Source organism: Pagrus pagrus, assembly GCF_965226575.1.
Source record: "Pagrus pagrus genome assembly, chromosome: 17".
In the NCBI taxonomy this organism is placed as follows: domain Eukaryota; kingdom Metazoa; phylum Chordata; class Actinopteri; order Spariformes; family Sparidae; genus Pagrus; species Pagrus pagrus.
This window is the reverse complement of record NC_140201.1, coordinates 10,516,610-10,533,154: the sequence shown is the minus strand read 5'-3', so window position 1 is coordinate 10,533,154 and position 16,545 is coordinate 10,516,610. Positions and strand designations below refer to the sequence as shown.

General features: G+C 44.8%; 2 protein-coding genes across 4 annotated transcripts; both read right to left on the bottom strand.

The window, feature by feature from the left end:
• Positions 1-4,650: 4,650 nt before the first annotated feature.
• Positions 4,651-6,848, bottom strand: s100s (S100 calcium binding protein S). 3 transcript variants are annotated; one of them, XM_084379283.1, is made up of 4 exons: positions 6,801-6,848; positions 5,566-5,612; positions 5,065-5,218; positions 4,651-4,857 (listed from the first exon to the last, which is right to left on the bottom strand). In XM_084379283.1, the coding sequence occupies exons 2-4, from the start codon at positions 5,577-5,579 to the stop codon at positions 4,669-4,671; spliced, it is 357 nt and encodes a 118-aa protein (XP_084235409.1). In that variant the 5' UTR covers positions 5,580-5,612; positions 6,801-6,848; the 3' UTR covers positions 4,651-4,668. The 3 variants fall into 3 exon arrangements, with proteins under 3 accessions (XP_084235409.1, XP_084235411.1, XP_084235410.1); XM_084379285.1 differs by having other exon boundaries at positions 5,562-5,612; positions 6,801-6,811; XM_084379284.1 differs by lacking the exon at positions 5,566-5,612 and having other exon boundaries at positions 6,801-6,840.
• A 1,296-nt stretch (positions 6,849-8,144) lies between these two features.
• s100u (S100 calcium binding protein U) lies at positions 8,145-15,555 on the bottom strand. The gene is made up of 3 exons (XM_084379239.1): positions 15,396-15,555; positions 12,594-12,717; positions 8,145-12,268 (listed from the first exon to the last, which is right to left on the bottom strand). The coding sequence occupies exons 2-3, from the start codon at positions 12,711-12,713 to the stop codon at positions 11,660-11,662; spliced, it is 729 nt and encodes a 242-aa protein (XP_084235365.1). The 5' UTR covers positions 12,714-12,717; positions 15,396-15,555; the 3' UTR covers positions 8,145-11,659.
• Positions 15,556-16,545: the final 990 nt, after the last annotated feature.

Sequence of the window (16,545 nt, the reverse complement as noted above, 5' to 3'; positions counted from 1 at the left end):
ATCATATCCTCGAAAGGCTCGGAGGATGTGGCGTGGTTCACTGCTCTATAAAGGATATTATACGGGCTGAGGAACACGCTGTAAAACCACTGCAATCTGTTTCCACTAAGCATCCCGACATCTTTCGAATCTGGGATGTAAATCTCGGGATGATTAATGTGGTGGAAAGAATAATAAACAAACACACCCACAAAGTTTCGGTAAACACATTTGTTTTCATTTCTACGACTTATATTTCACTATTAAAAGCAAAGATGAGAGATAATCTGTGCTTTTATCGGCGTAACACTGGATAGAGTGAACACGTACTTAAATGAAAACCTTGTGAGGAGTTTAGCGGAGGCGTGTGTCTCTGCTGGAGCTGCTAACAAGTCATAAACATCTGAAATGTGACACTGGGGCTTAACTGTTCACTGCTTTTCTGTGAGGGGCCACAAAACACAAAGGATACGGAAGTCCTTAACAATGTGGTGTCTTCTATAAGATTATAATACAGGTAACTACAGCTGTCGGAGTAAAAGTACAACATTTCCCTCAGAGGTACCTTCACTGAGTAAATGTTATTAGTTACTGGCTGATATATCAAAGCATGTTCTTTATGAATTAGGCGTGCCAGGACCTTGTAACTCATATGTCTCCTGACTCCTCTCTGGCAGTGAGCTGCAGCCATAAGGTCTCCCTCCGGTCTTTTATCAAGATGGATTTCACTGAACCTGAGGAAAGCAGCCCTTCTCAAATTCTCCCCAAGAGGCAGCGAGATACACCTGGAAAGGAATTAATCATCGCACAATATAGACCTGGAGCCGCCTCTGCTACTGTATACTTGAATGAATAATTTCATTTCGTTCTCACGCGTGTGCCATCCCGCTCTCATGCAATCGCCGCCCTCTCTCAGCCTCGCATGACAGCCTGACGTGATCGCAGCCCGAATCTGTCTGACGGACGTGGTGGCTTGACATCTGGGTGTCGCTTGACCTGCTCTGTTGGTAACCGAAGTGTTCCTGCCATCCTTATCAGATCCTTCAGGCTGGGTGCCAGTGTCATGGCCTGGCTTTGTGTTGCTCATCTCCTCTCCTCACACAAGGCCGCACCTGCCATGTGGGATCCATCAGCTGAGACTCCGGCCTTTTAGCTCGAATCGGCTCACCTGGTAAGGTCAGGCATCCTTTTAGATACTGTTTGAAGGATGTCCTCCGGCTATTGTTTGTCCCCGGTGTGGCTGAAAGGTTGAAATGTGACTGACAATTAAGTAACTGCTCTAGAGCATAACTCATGGAGGATGTCTGTCTCACCCTGGTTTACACCTGAAACACCTCAGTGACAGGCCCATAACTCACTGAGGAAACATCTTGTTACGTCCAGAATCACACTGGAGTTTCATCGCATTTAATAAGCAGTACGTTTGGAAAGTAGCGCTGAAATGTAGCTAAGTACATTTACTCAATGTTGGTGTTTACTTAAGTAAGATTTTGAGGTACCTGTAATCTAAAAATCGAAAAATTATGAATATCAGATCCAGTAATCGGTCGACCCATAGTATACAGAAGAGTATATACATACAAGTAAATAACAGTACTTTTGATCCTTGTCTAACTCTACTAATGTCAGACAAAAAACAGACAAACAAACGATCATATAATCGGCCAGGCTGATAATACAGTATCTACTTTTACTTGTAATTTTGGTACTTACGTACAGTTAATATCAGATACTTTATGACTTTTACTCAAGTACAATTCATATGTGTACCTTTCATGTTCAAGAGTTTCTTTACTTTTACTCAAGAGTGACTTTTGGGTACTTTTTAAACAACATTGTTGATAAAACATTGATGGGGCCCTTTTAAATAACAGGCCGATTAGCTTGATATGTAATACAATACAGTATACTGTGGTTAAAAATACATTAACCACATTTACTCTAGCGGTGTACTTACTTTATTGACACATTTCAGGGGGAAATATTGTACGGCAGCGTAATCCAAGTCCCAAACTGATCTAAAAATATGTTATTTGCACCCTTTTAAAGTCAAAATCTTCACTTTAGCTACTTAGCATTAGCACAGACTCCTCCGAAGTGGATGCAGGAGCTCGGCTGTGCAGTAAGTAGTAACTATGGGAAGTAAACTACAATACCTTCAAACTTTACTTAAGTACAGTACTTGAGTAAATGTAATAAGTTACTGCTTCTTCATGAATAAGAAGAGCCAGAGCCTTGTAACTCATATGTCCCCTGAAATGATGCACTTTTGACTCCACCTCTTTGATACCACTTTATCTGACAACCATAGCTACTAGTTACTTTTTGGGTAGATTACATAAAAACACAATTGAGTAGCAAGATCAAAATCTCGTTAGCTAATGAGCCCTCACAACACGCAGTCTGTAGTCACTGCTGCTCGTCACATTTCAGATAAGGCCTTCTCACACTGCACTTAGCCCGGGGCTGAGGGCCTTCTTTGAACCTTCTTAGCCCCGAGCTAACGGAGCTGTTAGCCCCGAGCTCAGAGCAATAACACGACATTCTTCTACATAAACATCAGTCGCATTTTCAGATCGACTTTTAACCCAGGGCCAGTAGAGGTTCAGTGTTAATGGCACACCCCTGGGCTTAGGTTAACCCCGGGTTAATAATGTGTGTGTAAAACGATAAAGTTATCTCAGAGTCGACTTGTAGCCCAGAACTGAAGAACTCTTAGCCCTGGGCTTAGAATAAACACAGTGAAATACCCTGCAACTTCCCCAAAGAGGCATTTTCCCCTCTCATCTTGTTTGGTAGTTTCATTTGAATAAAATAAATTGTTTTGTTTTTCTTCATTTGTCTCCCATTAATCGACAAAGTTATCACAAGGGCTGTTTTTACATAGAATGAGTACATTTAGTCGCAAATACTTGTGTACTTTCACTTAATTTGACTACAGGACTTTTACTTACCTCTTCCACCACTGCAGGTATACTATACGTCTGTTATACTGTGTATGTGTTCACTGTATTTGACATGTGGTTTCATGACCTCGGCATTTTAGATAAAACCAGTTGCAAAATGCTCTCCCTTCTCCTTTCCTTCGAGGCGTTCATATTATTTTGTCCACCCTCTTTAGGCCCACACGACCAACAGCTGACCTGTCGATCCTCAACCGTCGTTACAGGTTGTTTGTTCCCCTCCGGGCTGTGAAGGGGTTAACCGTCACGCACACTGTTGTGTTTTGAATTGTTTACCTATCTGCAGGCCGAGCGTGTTGAGCTCGAGCGTTTCAAACGAGCCAATCAGACGACGCCTTTCGGAGAACACAGTGGGAATGAAAGCAGATAGGGTGAACCCCCGCCCCTGAGCCGCTGACTAACCTGGAGTCGGTTTCTTAGTATCACTGAAGGTAAGAAGAGGAGGAGGAGGCGGTTAAGCTCATCAGGCACGATTACGCCCAGAAGTGACGAGATCCCCCTGTGATCTGTGATTCAGCTGCTCAGCTATTCGTTCCTTCGTCATATTTCAAAAAGCGCGAGCAGCTGTAAAAGCCAATGAGGTGGAAGAAGATGTGTTGATTTACTGATCCGTGTGTGTGTGTGTGTCTGTGTGTTGTGTAAGACGCTGAGGGACAGCAAAGTGTGCTAAGAGTCACAGCAGCTCCAACATTCCTCTGTGATTATACCACTGCTTTCCAACTTACATACTTTGCTAATTTACTCCATAAATTGGATTCACTCTTCGCCTTCGCCTTCGCCGTCCTTCCTTCATTCACAAACACATGCACGTACGCACACACACACACACTTTATCACACCCTCTCTCCCTCTCTTCTTCTTCTTTTCTTCTTCCTCTTCTTCTTCTTCTCCCTCTTTTGAGTTTTCCATACAGATCCAAGTCAAACATCTGGGTCAGCTTATATCCAGTGGAACAAGACTTGCAGGATATTGTTGGCAGGATGTGTGAGCTGGAGCAGTTTACTCTGTGGGAATCCCCAACACACACACACACACACACACACACACACGGACAGACAAACAGACACACACAAAGAGATGGACGCTTACACACTCAGTTTGCTGACACTGTTTCTCTCTGCGCCGCTCAACTCGATTTCCAGGTGCGGCGACTCATGCCAGACATGTCGATGAGTATTTAAGGGCAAGCACGTGAAACCAAACACGGTGGGTAGTTGGTTAAATGCCACGTTTAATATTTTGAAGAATGCATTGGTTATTACCAAAAAGGATTACAAAATAGGCGCAAGAAAGGGGATAAACATACTGTTGAACACTGAGTACATACAATGATATAATAATCTGTAACTTCATACACGTTCACAAATTATTCATGTGCAAGAAATGCTCGAAATTCTAACTTCCTGTCCTTCCAGCGTCTCCCTCCGAACTGTCCAACCTGCTGTATTTAAGCTGAGAGAAGAAGAATGAACCCTGGTCTGTCTGTGTGAAGTGGCTTTGGGAATAACTAGCTCCGGATCTGCTGTGATATGAGAGAAAACACTGCCCCGTGCGCTGTGAGCCCACAAACTATCTGCCCCTCATGTGTAGTTGTAGTGTTTTACGGATTGCATAAGAGCATCTCCCCTGATTTACAGCTCTGCTCCCCCTCTTCCTCCTCTCTCCCCCCTCTCTCTTTTCAACCTCCTCCCTCCCTTCCTCCCTCTTCGCTCCCTCTTGCACCGCTTCAATCCTTCTTCGATGTGTCGCCTCCTTCTTTTGGCTTCTCGTCTGGTTTTACTTCCAGGAAGAAGTCGTTGCAGGCGACGGTGAGGGCGCCCATCAGGATGATGAACTCGGTGAAGTCCACCTCCCCGTCGTTGTTGGCGTCCAAGTCGTTCATCACCTTCTCGACCGCTTCATTATCTTTGGAGCTCTGACAGCGACAGGCGGAGGAAGAGAGAAGAGAGGGAGAGATAAGAATGTGTGCTCTGTTGTGTGCGTCTGTGTGTGTGTGGGCATACATCACCGCACAAGCTCGTCTCAACTTGCGTCTGAGTATGTGAGCGCATACCTTCACATATTTGCAAACGGCGTTAGTGTGTCAGCGCACACAACCACCTATTCGCCCCCCTTCACTTACCCCTAAGTAAGTCCCCAGCTCCTCTAGTAGCAGCTCCTTCAGCTCGCCCCTGCTCAGCGTGTACTTGTCGCCCTCCTTCCCCGAGTACTTGTGGAAGGTCTTTATGAGCATCTGCATGGCACTCTCCAGGTTGGAACTGGGCTCCTTGGACATGCTGCAAAAGGCATCGGGTCAAAAGGTCAGACTCCGCCACGAAATGCCCGCTCCAGCCCCGACTGCATGTGCGGCCACATGGCAGTCGAAGGGCGAAGCCGCCTCCAAGAGATAGTGATAGTTGTATGGAAGGAACACAGAGAGGAGAGGTTTTCCCATTTCTACACAAGAGGGGTCGAATAACGCTCTGCGTGCAGGGCAGAGGCTATTACTGACCCTAATTTAAGTGGTGTGTTGGCTGTGTATGTGTGACCGTGCTTGGGTTTTACATTTCAGAGGGTTTGGATGGATGGAAAGATGGAGGATAGCTTTTTTTTGTTTTGTTTTGGAAACAACAATCTTACACACATTGTGTCCGGCATCTTGGAGCTCCTTGCGCTGGACTCGTGGAGAGACTGCGCACACACAGACAGAGATAAGTCACTGTCAATGATGCAGAGTTGGTGGTTAGTGTTGCATATAACAGAGGAGGAACATTGGAGCTGTTTCGCTCACGGGCTACCGCTCTCGTGAGCGGGATCGGTAAAGCATGCAACCGGTGAAAAGGGTTTTCAGTGTAAAACAAGTTCTCTGCTGATCGTGTAACAGCCTTATCACTCAAAACCGGACGTGAAACACAAAACTCACATTCAGAAACTAAGGGGCCGAGTAACCCGAGGGGCCTGCATGCAAACTTACTTAGGCATACGGGTGTGGGTGTTCACTCACTCTCACACTTGCTCAGTTGCATTCAAGATCAAGATTATAGCAACAAATTGCAACTTCCTGCACAAAGATAGTTGATTTTTAAGTCTCTTCCCTGGATCTTCAAATGCTGACGCTTTGTATTTGACGATCTGGGGATGAGACTTTCCAGAAGTTACATTCTGTCGCTTCGAAAGTTAGGGGATCCACTTTTACAAAAAATAAAAGCCTGCGGGATTATTTCGAGGCTAATCCCTGACCGTGCAAAACACGGACGCGCACAATCAATCGGTTAATCTCCCTGTGCATCATTTATTAACCATCACAAAAGGAGACAGGGATGCTAATGTCAGTCACCGGTTATTGCCTCTCGTCATCCTGCGGGGCATTGTGCGCCGAGAGGTCAGGGATGTAGGCAGCGGAGACAAAGGAAGGAGGCGAGTGGACACCACGGCTGACTTACTGGAAAATCTATAGGGGTCATCTGTCTCACTGACTGACACAAAACAATAGGAAACCATGGAGACGAAAATGCTGCCAGTAACACAATATTGAGTCATAATGAACATGCACTCTGGGAATTCAAAGACTGAAGATTGTCCACGTTGAGTGATGCGTGAAGCTTAAAATTCGGTCACAAGACAGCAGGAGTTGTTTGGCACATCCTTTATTCTACATTAAAGCGTACCATCATTTCTTTGCCACAAACCCCTGCCGGCTGCACTAGTTTGATGTACAAATGTTAACGTCAACAGAAAGCAAACGAGGAAAACAAAACTCTTCAGATGAACCCCCGCCAGCCGTCCTTGAAATTGCTATTACTCATAAGGAAACCATCATCAAATACAGAGAGGAGAAAGTACAGCGAAGCAGCAACCCCTCCAAGCTGTCTGTCTTACCTGAGTGCTGATGGAGGGCCTCCTTTGTCTCTGAAGAGGTGCAGGGGACTGAGCCAAGGCAGAGATGGATGGGGAGAGAGTTTGCCATCGGCTTAAATATCACCTGCCCACCGCCCTCCACCTCCCCCCGCCCCCCCTAAACTCCTTCACCCACTTACTTCTGTTTCTCTATCCTCCTCCCCCTCCTCTCTCTCTCTCCCTCTCCTCTTTCGTTGCAGGTGCTTTCTCCCCCTCCTCCCTCTCTCCATCACACACACAAACACACGATGCAAGTATCTCACACTGCAACATAGTGCGGGTTAGCAACCTTTAAAAACAACCTCAAATGTCCTGTCTTTCCAAGAATCGGGGGTCAACTAATATGTTCTTCCCAGGGCCGATAGCGATACCGATTATTACACAATAAATCAAATATATTTAGTGAAGAAATATTGCTCCTATAATGTAGCGAGTAGAAGTTTGAAGTAGCAGAAGAAGTACAGTACAGTACCTCAAAATTGTACTTAAGTCCTAGTAAAGTATGGCACGATTTCATCAGCAACTGGAAAAATAAAACGCTTCCACAGATAATCTGCAAAATGCCAAATGTCAGAGCCAATAATCGGTCGACCCAGTCCGATTCACAGATCCATCATTACGACACAAGGTCAGCCAAAAATCTTCATCCCATCTTTATTCAAAACAGCCTTTTTCTCAATTTTCCATTGAATCCAAGGAACTCTTTGTTGGAGCAGTTTGCCGAGCAGGCAGTCGCACTGAGAGGTCAGTTTATATAATGACGTCATGCTAACTGGTGCAAGGAATTCATGTTTTTTGTATTAATTTGAATGGCTGGGACGGTTTTTATCTATTAGTTATTAACAGCAATTTACAAAAATGTGTTTGTGCAGCACGGAGATAAAGAAGGAGAGAAATTCCCCAGCCTCCCTTAAAAAAACACTAAATTTTGGACGATGTTGGGTTAGGAGAGCATTTATAAAGTTTGTGAAACACTGACTTTGACAAATTCTTAATTATTTGGGCCTTCTTGTAAATTCGGCACAAGCTATGAGCCTACATCAAGTCCTTTCTTACGTTTGTGTAGAGAACATTGTGTCCATTTATCCCAGTGATGTACACGTGGACGTGAGCACTCTCTCTCATCCTCTGCTGCAAATCTGCATCACAACTTTAATTTAAAATCAACTTTTTTGGCTCCTCCTGCACATTTCTCTCTTAAGTTATTGTTTTTTACCCTCCGAACATTATGTACCGTATGTATACCATTTCTTCTTACTGATCTATTCTGTATAGTATCTAGTAAATAAATAAGTAAATGAGCACACAGCAGGCCACAAGCACAAATATATTATCGTCACAGTTTTATTCAATAATAGCCATTACAAATGTTACATAGAATAAGCAAAAAATGATACAGCGTTACATATGAAGTTGAAATACTAGCATAGTGGAGTTTACTGGACGTAACAGTGGACTGAAACGAGTCCAACTGCTAGACACACACACCCTCTAGTACTTGGCAGGAAATAAACAGAGTACATCAACGCAGAGGTGATTAAACGCCTGCACAATACCCTGGGAATGGTCCCTTAATCACAAGCATTTTGACCCCACGAGCCTTTAAAGCACATACGTAGACGTGCGTGTGCGCTCGGTAGATCGACTGGGAGGGTTATTATTACATTTCTATTATCTCCTGTGTCACAGAATGAATGAGACGTATTGTGTGGCAATGAAAATCTGGCGGCAAACACTCCCCGCTGCAAATCTGCTGTGCTTCGTTCCAGCATGTTTTTAATCTGCATGGAGTTACGGGTTGGGCGGGGCTCCCTTCACACTATGGGGACACTTACAAAACTGCCAGTGGAGACAGTTCAACCTGTTTGAAAGTACCTCACAGTTCACTCGCTCCATTTGCTATTCCGCATAGGTTGAAAGGAAGCATCGGCCACGATATACCGTCGCTTGTGATGAGATCAAACAATGAGCAAAGGGATGCACGAAACACGCCTCGCCTATAGGGAATAGCAAGTATGGTATGCAGCTTATATATATATATATACACAAGATGCCTGAGGCCAGAACAGAAAGCTGGCTGTAGATGGTGCAAGAGAGTGATATGTTTCCACTATTCACAGGAAGTACCATGATTAGAACGTTTTCGATATAAAAAGAATAATAAAAGAAATAACCATAAAGTGTAAATAGCCCAAAATGTCTAAAAAACATGTTAGTAAGAGAGCATGCAGGAAACGCAGCGTGTAATAAAGGCTGAGCAGAGTGTAAATGAGAGAGTATTTGCAATGGGAGTGTCACAGCGAGGCAGGGTGACCACATGACTCAGGTCTATTTGTTTTGCCCATTTTGCTGCCGAGCAGTTTGAAGTGCCAGGTGTCGTTACAGTGCATAAGGCGCACATTTGGTAACGTGCCCAAAATGTGTGTGTGCGTGCACCTTAAGCACTACACGGCCGGCCGAAGGTAGAGCTATAACATAGCAGGCGTGCAACACGAGCCCTTTTTCTCATGGCTGCATTATTGATGACGAGACAATTTACAAATCATTAAATTGTAATTAACAAATTGCATATAATGTGACAAAAGAAGTGTGTTTTCAAGTGATCTCCATAGTGGTCAAAACAAGGTAGAGTTAGGGTAAAATGTTAAATATAAAAAAGGCCATTTTGGACTTAGATATTTGGCCACAATACAATTTTTAATACAAGCAAATAAGTTTTCCGATAGCATGCAACGTCCTATGTGTTAGCCTGTTTATAAAGATATCATATCGATGGCTCAGTATTTTGCTTTAAAACCTCTGACGACAATCTCTCTGACAGTACCACCTCGTCTGACGGGCAGGATCACTGGAGCCCGGGATTACTTTCATGTAATTGTTGTGTCACAGGGGTGTGTTACCCATCAAATGCCTAATCCAGTAGTTTCCCAATGCCCGGGACTCGAAGATCCAGTTGCAGGTCAGACAGGGTCTTTAAACTGTGCGAGGGTGTGACCGACAAAAACAAACACGCAAGCTTGAACAAGTGCTGCTAAAACCAACAGAAAACAACAAGAAACAATGAGTGAGGTCAAGTTTCTGTCACTCCAATCCAGTACGACCAGGGGATGATGTACCGTCCAAAGCCTTTATGGACTTTAAGTACGTGAGATAAAAACTGCCACCAAGTGACACCTGTTATGAGCTTCTTGGTGTTTGTTATCTTGTTCTCCTCTGCCAGTTCTAATCCAGGTGGATTGTGTTGCATGGACACCTTCTCTGACCTGCTCTTCTACTCACCAGCCCAATCCCATGAGGCTATTTTGGGCTCCCTTTGGACCGTAAGGGTCCTTTGGTTTCCATTGTCCAAACTTAATTATTTAGCCAAGGGGCCACACCTGATCTTCCAGTTTCTGATCCGTGGCTAGCTAACGAGCGAAGAGAGTCGATGGGAATTACAGATATTAAAGAAAAAGACAGGGAGCCCATAAAGTAGACTAGAGACGAGAGAGAGATGAGCTGAAGTAACGCAAAAGCCCCAGCAAAACAATTTGTTTATTGTCATGCCAAATCGGCTCCAAAGCAAGTTGAAGGCTGAGAATGTAAAAAATAAAAATAAAATAAATTCAAATAGTGTTTTCAGATTTTCGTGCAACCATTACAGGAACAGTTTGACATTTTAGGAAATTATTAGCTTTCCTGCGACTGCTTAGATGAGACGACCACTCTCACGTCTGTGTGGTAAAACTGAAGCTACAGCTAGCTGCCGATAAGCTTAGCCGATCATAAACAAAGCCTAGCATCCTGTTTGTTTAATCAGCACAAAGGCTTTTTGAAGGATGAAAGATTTTGTTTTTGGCGAGCCATTTTTTTCCCTTGGTTTCCAATCTTTATGCTAAGATACGCTAACCTGCTACTCGCTGTAGCTTCATAGTCAAGGGACACATAAGAGTGGTGTTGAGCGCCTCATCTAACTGTGCAACCATAACAGGAAGAGTTTGACATTTTGAGAAATTATTGGCTTTCCTACTCTGGGTTAGATGAGAAGATTAGTAACACTCTCATGTCTAGGTGGTAAGAATTAAGCTACAGCTAGCTGCCGATTAGCTTTGCAGATCAGAAAAACAAAGACTAGTATCTTGTTTGTTTAATCCGCACAACAACCAAAGTGTAAATGAGATTAAACAGCCTGGATGCAGAAAGGCTTTTTTTTTTTTGGCTAGCCATTTCTCCCAGTTTCCAGTCTTTATGCCAACATGAGCTAACTGGCTACAAGCGGTAGCTTCATATTAACTCTGGGCTAGAAAGCTAGTAAGCATATTTCCCAATATGTCAAACTATTCCTTTAACCATTAGTGCTTAGCAAGATGTAAACTGCTGATGTTTCACCAACAATGTACACTAAATAGTGTAGAGGAGTTGGAAAAGAGTCCCAGATAAAGATAAAAGTCGGGAGAAGATTGGAATTACACTAAACGTCTTGGCTGCAGTGGCGCGTTAACATACAATGACACCGCTGCTGCTGCAGGTAACTCATATTTTGCAGTTTTCACAGGGATCTGACATGCATATGATAGTGTACGTCTGCATGCTATCATAGTATATTATGAGGTAAATGTGCTATATAGTGGGATGCACATGCTGTACATATGAACATAGTGGTAACTAGTAGTACAAAGCAATGAACCTACTGTCATGTACATGTTATTTGTCTTGTATAAGGGATGGGATGTCTTCAGAGCTGGGTTTGTAGTGTTTGAATTTCTTTAGTGGCTTACCAACGTATTTTGGCGTTAATGCTGTGATTTAGTGTTGAATGTAAGCGTGTAGTTTGATTTTTTGGTGAATTAATGGATTGTCCCCTATGAGGTCTCCTCCTCTGTCTTCTTCACCACCTCCTCCGCGGCTGCAGCCAGCTTCTCCGCAGCCTCCTCCACCTTTTCTGTTACCTTCTCCTCTCCTTCTTTCACCGCCTCCTCCACTGATGTCGCTGCCGCCTCTACTGCCGCCGCCACCGTTGCTGCTGCCGTCTTCTCCTCCTCCTTTGCAGCCTCGGGCACCGTCACCCCCTCTGCCTTTACTTCTACCTTTGGCTCGGCATTAGCATCTAGCTTTACTTCCACCTTTGGCTCGGCATTAGCATCTAGCTTTAATTCTACCTTTGGGTCTGCATTTGCTTCGACCTTTATTCCAGGCACTTCCACCTTCACCTCTCCAGACGCCTCTGCCTTTGCCTCTTCCTTTGCCTCTGCGTTCGCCTCTGGCTTCACCTCCTCTTTGTCCTGGGGAGTTTGAGCCACTTGTCCGGAAGCAGCGTTTTGGCCGGGCTCTTTGTTGAGGCTGCGCTGCTCGCTGAGCGAGCACGCCAGGTAGCCGACCAGCTTCATGTACTCCTGAAAACCAACCTTGCCATCATGGTCGGCATCCAGTCCCTGGCCCATGTTGTTGACCGCCTCCTTGCTGTCCGTGTCCTGGGTAGTAGACACACACAACCATGAAACAATCAAGTATGATGATGAGTAACTCTACCTGCGCTCTCACTGGTCAAATCACCATACACGCTTAGTAAATGACCCTCTATCAGTGGCTCTATTTGCATTATAATGCTGATGAATGTCATTCTATCATATGGGATCACTTTTCCCCATTCACCTCCTGTATATTACACCACCATTTGGTCCCAATGCTCATGTTAAAAATCTGGACAGGACGGCTGACGCTAGACTACTGTGTGAGGCGGTTACATAATGCAAGTGTTGGGATCATTTCAGAGAGGTTCAGTGAAGGTTTCCTAACCGAGAGGATGTTGGAGAGCTGGCTCTTGACGAGGCTCTGGAATTCTTTCTTTCCGAGATTTTCCTTCCCCTTGCTCGACTTCAGGAAGACCTTCACCAGGTCCTGAATGGCGGCCTCCATGACTCTGGGCAAGGGAAAAGATCAAGAAAGTGGTGTTTAGATACACAGATAGATAGATAGATAGATAGATAGATAGTCACAAACAGAAGTGCTGTTGTGTGCAGTGCAAAGGAGGAAGTTCCAGGGATGGTCTGATTCGAAACACGCTCAGGTGATCGGCACGTCCAGTGGAAAATGAAACAGCGGATCTCCTCGTGTCCCTGCGAGGCCTTTCGTTTCAGGTGTTGAATCTAGAGTGGCGGTAACGGAGGGACGGTGACGTGAGATAAGTGGAGAGGGTGAGAGGGAGTCTGATTGAGACACAAGCCGTGATGCACAATGGAAGTTCTGATCTTTGATAGGTCATCTGATCTACTGAAGCTACCGAGGGGACTGGGCTTCAGATTACTTAAGGGATTACCTAGTCCCTGTCTGCTCCTGTCTTTCTTTCTGTCTCTCTCTCTCTCTCTCTCTCTCACACCAGCTTTCAGCACCACTCTCTCTTCCTTCGCCTGCCACTGCCCTTTCTTCTCCTCGAGCCACCGCCTTCACACTGTTGTACATGAACGCACATATTTGACAATGAGGCTCGATAAGGATAAGGACGTTCGAAAGCCGACCTAAACGTTGCCCGACAAGAGATACATTTCAGTCTACCCCCAGATGTGCAGATAATCTACAGACGCTCGCTCATAACGTAAAACATGCCACTAGGTGACACATCTCTGCAGGAATTCCATTCATCGCTGTCTGCGGAGATCACTTAGACAGGAATTTACAGGCCAACTGCAAGCGAGTTTGCCTCAAAGCGCTGAGAGGATATGTTCAAGGCGACTGTACTCGTCTGTCAGCTTCGCACAGCAAACACCAGTCCGTCCGGGTGAGAAAACAACACTCAGGACCAACAGTCTTATCAGCTGAGTGGACACTTGCAAACTAATATCTCAATTACTGAAGTGCATGTCACACTCAAGCACCTTCCCGCATCTAACAGAGGCTGTATACAGTATATGGCCACTTAGGACGTGTGCCTGTTAGTCTCATTATAGCATCAGACAAACCTCAGGGGCTGTTCTCGCTGACCTACTGATCTCTAACTGTCAGAACAACCCCACATTTGCATGAAGCCACACAAGCGTGACATCTGTCAATAATAATGTCGTTCAGCAAACATGTCGAAGGTGGAGGGAAGACATTTTAATCATTGACTGATTTTTTTTTTTTTCTTTCTCACACCTGGACAAACTCTCTTTGTTTATCATGGCTGTATAAACTGAATCAACAACCCGACCTTAAAGGACAACACAACTTCACACTGTTCTGCTTTGTTCATGCGTGGCGGGCCCTGCCACCTTCCAAACAGGATTCTTGGGACCTTATTTCCCTCTCTTATCTTACATATTGTAAATATTAAAAGTCTGAGTTTGGATGTCTTCTCAGTGGCCCTTTAAGAAACAGGATGTGAATGTATTCTTTAAAAAGTGTCAGCTCCATCCCTGGATCGTGACTCGCACCACTTTCTGTGTTATAACAGACACAGGCCGCGTTTTTTTAGGAACTTTAGGGGACTTCTTCCTGCAAGGTGACACACCCTCCTCCTCGGCCGTCGAGGCCCTCAGCGCCTCCCGCGTCCGAAAAAAAACACCCAGCAAACACGTTTCTTCTATTCCTGGATTGACATTTCTGTCCATTCTCACATTCATTATTCACCGAGTGACCTTTTCTCGAGGTGTCGTGGCCTGCTCCAGCAGAGCCCAAATAACACGTGAACTAATTTTCGACAAATGAGACTGGCCTCACCCACGTCAGAGCTCCACTCAGGAGAGGAACTAATCCCCGTTATTTGTCCTGAAAGGGCCCAAAAACAACTGCGCAAATAATTAAATATACAGGCCTACAACCAGAGGTTTCCCGTTTCCCTCCACAGCCCAAAGGAGATTGAGTGTTGCGTTTCCAAATGGGCGAATGTGATACGGTATGTGCGCAGAGTAATGACAATACTACCGCTCGTGTGCCATAAAATATTAACAGAGGAACAAGTTTGGATGCGGCTGTAAATTGCGGCGAGCAGACGCACAGCGGCTGTCTCCTCATCCAATCCCCCCACAGTCAGCGCTGAAATAAACCCCCACATCTTCATCTGCAAGCAGCTTTTTTTTTTTAAAAACAAGCGGCGTCGAGAGAAGTTGTCGTGATCGACACAAATATTCAGCCGGCGAGCCAAGCTGTCACCGCGCTGGGCCTCTCTGCGGGAAGCAAAGTGCGCAAAAAGGGGGATTTGCGCTTTAACGCGCGACCCCGATGCCCCCGTGGACAGACTATACATCAGATCAGCCACCTCGAGTCACTTCAATGTTTGATAAGCTGTTTGAAACTGATCTACGGCAAAAATATCACGTATCTTTCCGAGAGAAAGAAAGAGGGAGAGAGAGGGAGAGAGAGTGTGAGGAAATCAAACACTTATTCGCCGAATGAACAGAAGCGACACAAGCAGAAACTCTCCTCCTTTACTGTTTTGTAAAAGAAAAAGTGCAACGTGAGCCTAAAAAAACCTCTGCGGGCTGCAGTCATTGAAACCGTCCCGCAGTCAGAGCAGCTCTGATGGGATGGCTCCTGCAACAGTCTATCGAAACGTGGCAAAAACCATGAACAAACACACTGCTCACAGGCAGAAAAGACGCCAGCAAGGCGCGTTCAACTCACCGTTTTTCGTCCGCGGGACAAGAGATGTGTACAAATGTGCGCAAAGTTGAGTTTCTGCCCTGTTCTCCGCCTTTTCTACGCCGCTTTGAGCCCACAGAACTTGCCAAACTAGTAGGACAGCAGAATCTCTTCCGTGATTTAGGCTTTTTTTTTTTTTTTTTTTTCTCTTTCCTTAAAACTTTTCCCCCCTGACAAGTCAAAGGGCGTGTACCTGGAAGAGTGAGAGGGAGAATGGGAATGTGGAAGAGCGCAGAGGGAGAGAGAGAGAGAGGACTGTCAGGGAAGAAATAAAGGGGAGGAAAAGTGTATCAAAACTCTTAAAGTTGGTTTTCATTGGCATTATCTTTGGCTCGTCGGCCAGCTGTTTCGCGTCATGCGCGATTTGCACAGTTTCACGCCAACTCGCCAGGCTTGTGGCGCGGATCATCTGCGGGGACGCGGAGACAGGGCGGGTGGGATTACTTCACTGCGCAGGGCTCTCCGTGTTTCACTGATTAAATGTAGACACGAGTAAATCTGCTGAACTGAAAGTATAGCTGATCATCTGGAGTCGGGAAATACTTTGTAGGAAGGATGTGCCGGGTTTTAAAACATCTGTCTCAGGACAACATACAGATGTGTTAAAGGACACATTCAACGTCCAGTCGTTACAAACATGAGCAGGCTCACAGCTGTCAACCACAGAAGACAGTTACAGCTTTAATCACGCAGCCATGAAGGGTCAAACTCAATGGTGGAATGTAACTAAGTACATTTACTCAAGTACTGCAGAGGTACTTGTACTTTACATGAGTATTTCCATTTTCTGCTACTTTATACTTCCACTCCACTACATTTTGCAGGCAAATAGTGTTACTTTTTACTCCACTACATTTATTTGACAACTTTAGTTACTAGTTACTTTGCAGTAAGTATTTTTAAATGTATGTATTTTGTCATACAGATGTGTTAGAGACACACATTGAAAATACACGCGTTTTGGGGCAACAAAAGTTACAAAATACAATTGAAACTTAAATTTGGCATTTGATTGAGGGACAAGCTCAATGATGGAATGTAACTAAGTACATCTACTCAAGTACTGCAGCCTACTTAAGTAGGATTTTGAGGGACTTGTACTTTACTTAAATATTTCAATTTTCTGCTACTT

Excerpts from the sequence above, each read along its gene's own strand:
- s100s (XM_084379283.1), bottom strand. Across the intron at positions 4,858-5,064 it reads AGCTGGGGACTTACTTAGGG|AGCTCCAAAGATAATGAAGC; the intron begins GTAAGTGAAGGG and ends TGTCGCTGTCAG.
- s100u (XM_084379239.1), bottom strand. The coding sequence starts at position 12,713 with ATGGAGGCCGCCATTCAGGACCTGGTGAAGGTCTTCCTGAAGTCGAGC. Across the intron at positions 12,269-12,593 it reads AGCTCTCCAACATCCTCTCG|GACACGGACAGCAAGGAGGC; the intron begins GTTAGGAAACCT and ends TCTACTACCCAG.